Source organism: Octodon degus, unplaced genomic scaffold (assembly GCF_000260255.1).
Source record: "Octodon degus isolate 3935 unplaced genomic scaffold, OctDeg1.0 scaffold00027, whole genome shotgun sequence".
NCBI lineage: Eukaryota > Metazoa > Chordata > Mammalia > Rodentia > Octodontidae > Octodon > Octodon degus.
The window spans coordinates 15,383,809-15,389,569 of NW_004524603.1; the positions used below are offsets into that span (position 1 = coordinate 15,383,809).

A 5,761-nucleotide genomic window follows, 5' to 3' on the forward strand; every position below is an offset into this window, starting at 1 on the left:
GCCAAAAATAAAAAAGAAAAAGAAAAATTATTTTCAAAACAATGAGCAAAACAGACTATTTTTTCTTTGATTTGAGTCAATGTTCTAATTTAAGAAAAATTATCAGTTCCTTGTTTAAAAAGTTTATCCAGAGCTCTATTCCCCACCCTTAGTCCTGGATTGAACCCAGGGAGTGTACACACACACATACACAGCTATGCCCCCACCCCTTCTGCACTGTTTATTCTAGACAGGGTTTCCATATATTGCCATGTAGCTCAGGCTGGGCTCAAACTTGCAAACCTTCCAAGCCAGCCTAATCCCAGTCCTGGGATTACAAGTGTGTGCTACCATGCCCAGCTGAACTGCATTTCTGCAAAGCAGTTCATACAGATGAGCATAATGTCACAAACCTACAACCTAGCACGTGGGAGGCAGAGGCAGAGGCAGGAGGGTGGCTTGAGCTCAGGAGCTGGAGACCAGCCCAGGCCACAGGGCAAAACCTCATCTCAAAAAAAAAAAAAAGAAAGAAAGAAAGAAAACCAGCTGCCCTGCATCCAGCATCAGGGAATCCTGTCCTGAGGGACAGTGATCATCAGCTACCAGCAGTCCTTCCCCAGGGGCCGAGAGGGCAGCGAGTCCCCCAGCCAGCTGGACCCTGTTGCCCTCCCCTCAGCCACTGTCTTCTGTCCCAGGCTGCAGATGAGCTTCCATCTTCTCTCTGCTCCTCCTGGGTGCGATGCCACAACTAACATGACACAACTGCATGGTGTCCTCCTGGGGACATCAACCTGTGCTCGGGCCATGGCACCCACGAGCCAGACCCTTGAAGACGAAGCCTGCGGACCAAAGAAGTAATCTGCCTCAGTCTCCCCTCCCTGCCCAGTGCGATGCAGTGGCGCTGAGGTCGGAATGCAGACAGCTCCGGCCATGACAGCCTGGGCTCCTCACCGCCAGGCGCTGTTGCTGCGCTGCCTGCCCCTGCCTGCCGGGTTTCCTGGACGCTGCTTCCTGTGAGGCCTCCACATGGTCTCCAAGCCTCCCACCCCGCTCTGCCTGCTGCCCCAGAACAGCCCGCCTCTCCACTCCGGAGGATGCACAGCCTCCGAATCTCCACTCTGGAGGATGCACAGCCTCCGAATCCCCCGTTTCCACGCTGGGCCTTCTGCAGCTGCTTCTTGATTCTCTGCTAGGGGGCAGAGGGGGGGTGCTGAGAGCCACCGGAACATTCACCCCACTCGTTATGGAGGGAAAAGCCCATGTGGCTTAGCTCCGCAGAGGACGGGACACCCATGTTTAGGAATCAACATGGGGGCACCGGGAGATGGCTCAGTAGAATAAGCGCTTCCCTGGCAAGTGCAAGGGCCTGAGTTCAATCCCCGGTTCTACAAACAAAAAAAGAATCAACATGGGCTGGGGACATAGCTCAGCATCATAAAAACCTGCCTGGCAAGTGCACCAGGTCCCAACTTTAATCCCTGGTACCAAAAAAAAAAAAAAGATATCGGCCCAATATGGTGGTGTATGCCTGTACTCTTGGCATTATGGGAGGCTGAGGCAGGAGGATCAAAAGTTTGAGCCCAGTGTAAGTAACTTAACAAGACCTTGTCTCAAAAATACAAAACAAAAAGGCTGAGGATAGAGCTCAGTGCCAGGGCCTAGGTTTGCTCCCCGCAGCACCTGGAGCACAGGTCTCTGCTGGCCTCACCCAGGTACCCGCGTGGAGCCCGCCCGCCCGCCCGCCCCGCCCTGCACACCCTGCCCTGGGCACTGTACCACTCTCACCATCTTCAGCAGCATATTGATGCCCAGCCGCGCGATCCTCCGCTTCAGCTCAGCAGGGATCCCAGCCTGCTGGTAGCTGGACACAGGCACGCTCTCCTGGAAGAGCCAGAGACGGAGTTAGCCTGGCTGCCACCGTGCCCTGCCCCTGGGACCATGGGCTCTGGCTTCCTGCTGACTGGGAGTAGACTGGAGTTGCATCTTGTCACGGCAGCTTAGAAGCCCGTCCCTGGGTTTAACCTATTTACGTTTCCTTTGTAGCCAGTGTCTCATTATGCAGTGTAGGTTGGCTTTGAACTCACTAGATAGACCACGCTGGCCTCAAACTCAAGGCAACCCTCCTGCCTCAGCTTCCTGAGTGCCCAGATTACACACATCTGCCACCATGCCCTACAGACTCCTTTGAAAGCCTTCTCTGCCATCCTATTTGCTAGTGACCTAGAGAAGGAAAAAAGTGGTTTGCACTTGCGGGCTTTTCCTCTTCTTATTTGTCCATGACAGGTGACAAGGTCCACCTCAGTGGTGGCTCTGAAACAGGCACTTATGCTCCATGGAGGCCTGTTCACCAGCTCCCCACTTCCTGGGTGAGGCAGGAGGATGGTCATGAGTTCAAAACCAGCCTGGGCTAAAGAGTGAGCCCAAAGCCAGCTGGAACTGCATAGCAAGACCCTGGCTCAAACAAACAAAACTCAGACCTGGGCTGGGGAGATGGCTCAGTGGAATAAGCACTTCCCTGGCAAGCACAAGGGCCTAAGTTCACTTCAAACCTAAGGCATCTGAGGCCACAGGCAGGGCTGTGCCCGTTTCCAGACAGGAGCCCCCTCCAGAGCGAAGGGTGTGGCTGGACTCACCTCATAGGTTTCTACCAAGACATCCCTGGTGACAAAGGGGCGCAAAGGTGTGGGGAACTTGACAGATGTCACATCCTGGAAGTTGCGCTGGAAGTGTTCTAGATTCCGAGCTTCATAACGCAGGTCTATCTAGAGAAGCAGAGGAGGGTGGGCTCGCCTGGCCACGCAGACAGCCGTGGCTGGCCGGCCGAGCAGCTGTCCCCCCAGAGTCCCAAATCTCTGCTTGAACTCCTGCCCCCTGTGAACAGGGGATACCTGGTTGGTTGTGCGGCGTCACAACTTCACCCCTGCTCTGCCATGGTAGGTCCCCACCCCAGCCCCAGGGTTGGCTCTGTCTCCGTCCTGGGCAGGCCAGGGCGTGCACCACCCCTACCCTCTCCCTGGCTTGCACCTGTGTTCTGGGGCCATGTTCATGCAGGTTGGCTCCTCTACCTAGGGCTACCTCACGTGTCACCCACTGCCACAAGACTGCCACTGCTAAGCTTGCCACCACTTTATACTAGTCAGACTCAAAAGTCAACTCAGTTCCTTTTATCATTGTGGCTTGCGGTGCTGTAGAGTGAACCCAAAGCCGCCCCACCACTCAACTACATCCCCAGCTCTTTCATTTCGGAGACAGAGTCTCACGAAACTGTCCAGGCTAGCCTTGGATTTGCAGTCCTCCTGCTTCAGCCTCCAGAGTAGCGGAGGTCCCATGTGTGGCACCATGCCAGCTCCATCTTACTCCTAACAAACCTCTCTAGACAGCCTGTGCTGACACCAACTCTTCTGGCACCATCCTGCCCTCTCCCTGGCCATCTCAGCAACACATGGGACCTCAGCTACTCTGGCCAGGCCCCACAGCAGCCAATGCGCTTTCTCTCCCAATAAGTGGCTCCAAAGCCCACGTCCTCAGCTAGGCCCGGTGACAGCACCAGCTCTCCAGGCTCGACCTCAACACTGGTCCCAACCCATACACTCCACCACCACAGCTGAAGTCTGCAGCAGAAAAGCATACACAACTCTTTTGAGACAAAGCCTTGCTGAGTTGCCCAGGCTGACCTCAAAAATCACAATCTTCCTGCCTCAGCCTCCTGAGTAGCTGGGATGACAGGTGTGCACCACTGCACCCCGAGAAATCTGCTCTCCTTCGACTCACATTCAGGTAGGTCAGGATTCTGCTCCGCCACGGACCTCTCCTTCCCTGCCATCCAGCTCCAGCCTCCCCCACACCAGCCCAGATGGCCTGCACCCCACCCTCCTTCACCTCAGCCCAGCTCAGGAGCCTGGCCCAACCCATGGACACCCCAGGAGGTTGCTGTCACCTTGTGCTCCTGCAGGCTCTGGGCCTCAGGCTCTGACGGGAAGAGGGTGCCTGGTTACAGACTCTTCCGGCTGGGCTGCAGGTGCTTTATTTCACACCAGCATTACTGCTGACTAACTGCAGCTCCCAGGAAGGAGAGCTGAGAAAGAACACACCTGTTGGGTCATGAGCTTCTCGAACTCCTCCACGATCTCTGGCAGGCTGAGCCATTGAACACCTGGCAGCAACCCCAGGGCGTGGCTGCCCATCTTCAGCAGCAGCAGGTCCACCTGCACCTGGGACAGCAGGCCTGGGTGCAGCACCTGCAGGAAGGGGAGGTCAGCAGCTGGTGCTGGGTGCCACCTGCAAAGAGGCCAGGGACCCAGGGGCCCCTCCACCCAAACAGCGAACTCCCTCTCCCTCTGCACTACCCCCCACTACACTGCCATTCCCTGAAGCTGAGAACTAAAACAGCTTACACACAGCAAATACTGAGTAAGGTGACAGAACACACAGTAAGCCGCCCTAACCCAAAAATCTGAAATCCAAAACGCTCCACAATCTTTTGAGCCTTTGCATTAAGCTACTTCCCAACCCCTTTTTTATTTTGAAACAGGGTCTCTAGAAATTCCCTAAGCAGCCTGGGTCGGGCTCAAACATTCATCCTCCTGCCTCAGTCTCCCAGAGTGCTGGGATTACAGGTGTGCACCGCCACACCTAGCAAAGTTCCAAAACTCTAAATACTGTGGTGCCATAGAGTCACAAGTGGAAATGTGTACACTTGACCTCTTGTGATGGGGTCAAGTCCTAACACAGGCGCACTAAAAATGCCCGAGGATTCTCTTCAGGCCATGCGCAAACCGTGTATGTGATGAACAAAATCACTTCTTTATGTTGGGTGCCATTCCCAGGACATTTCATTTCATATATGCAAATATTCCAAAATCCAAACATGGGCAGGTGAGATAGCTCAGCAGTCTAAAGTGCCTGCTTAGACAAGCGTACAGGGACCACGGTTGTCAAACCGGGAAACACAGGCAGCACCAGCCCCGCCCCCAGGACAGGCGGAGCCAGCCAAAACACACACACACACACACACAATCCAAACATCTCTACTTTCCTAACTTTCAGAGAGGGGACCTCAGCCTGTGCATGGCTGGGGATGACTCTGGGGATGACTCTGGGGGTGCCGCCGGGAGGTCTCCAGGTGCTGGACATGCGTGAGGCTCATGAAGCCGGGAAGTGAGAAGCACCTACTTTCACCGCCACTGGAACGAGACCATGTGGCCCGGGTGTCCGGCTAGGCGGCTGGGGTCCACTCGGGTCAGCCGTGGGGCGCAGCAGCCGCTCTAGAAGAGCCTGGTCCGCCAGGTTCCCGGGGGGCTTCCGCCCTGTCCCACGGGCTCCAAAGAGTTCTCGCAGCGCCGCCGCCGCCCCAACCCCGGAGACCTCACCGGGTCCCCGCGCATCGCAGTCCTCCAGGAGGGCGGGGCTGGCGAACGCCTTGTACACCTGGGCCACGCAACCCGAGCCCACCGGCTCGCGGGTCTCGAAGAAGAGGACGCGGCCCCAGTCGTCCCCGAGCGCCAGCCGCAGGGAGCGCTCGGTGTGCGCCCACGGGTGCGGGGCCACGCGGACGTGCAGCCTGGAGAAGTGGGCGCAGAAAGCCTCGGAGAACAGGTCGCGCCGCGTGCTGGCCCACTGGCCCAGCTTGATGCACGTGGGGCCGGCCGCCTCGGTGGCCGCGAGCAGCAGGCGCAGCCAGAGCGCGGCCAGGCCGGGCGCCAGGTAGGTGAGCGGGAGCAGCAGCAGCAGCGGCAGGAAGCGCGCCAGGAGCGCGCCGGCGCGCAGCCACACGCGCGGCTGC

The 5,761-nt window shown here is 57.1% G+C and overlaps 1 protein-coding gene across 1 annotated transcript in view; it reads right to left on the reverse strand.

The window, feature by feature from the left end:
- The window catches only part of Adck2 (aarF domain containing kinase 2), a 10,982-nt gene that overhangs the window by 3,615 nt on the left and 1,606 nt on the right, over positions 1-5,761 (reverse strand). The window contains exons 2-5 of the mRNA XM_012514215.2: positions 5,152-5,757; positions 4,071-4,217; positions 2,613-2,741; positions 1,765-1,860 (exon numbers count right to left, since the gene is read on the reverse strand). Coding sequence (XP_012369669.1) covers positions 1,765-1,860; positions 2,613-2,741; positions 4,071-4,217; positions 5,152-5,757 — 978 coding nt within the window. The remainder of the gene's footprint in view (positions 1-1,764; positions 1,861-2,612; positions 2,742-4,070; positions 4,218-5,151; positions 5,758-5,761) is intronic.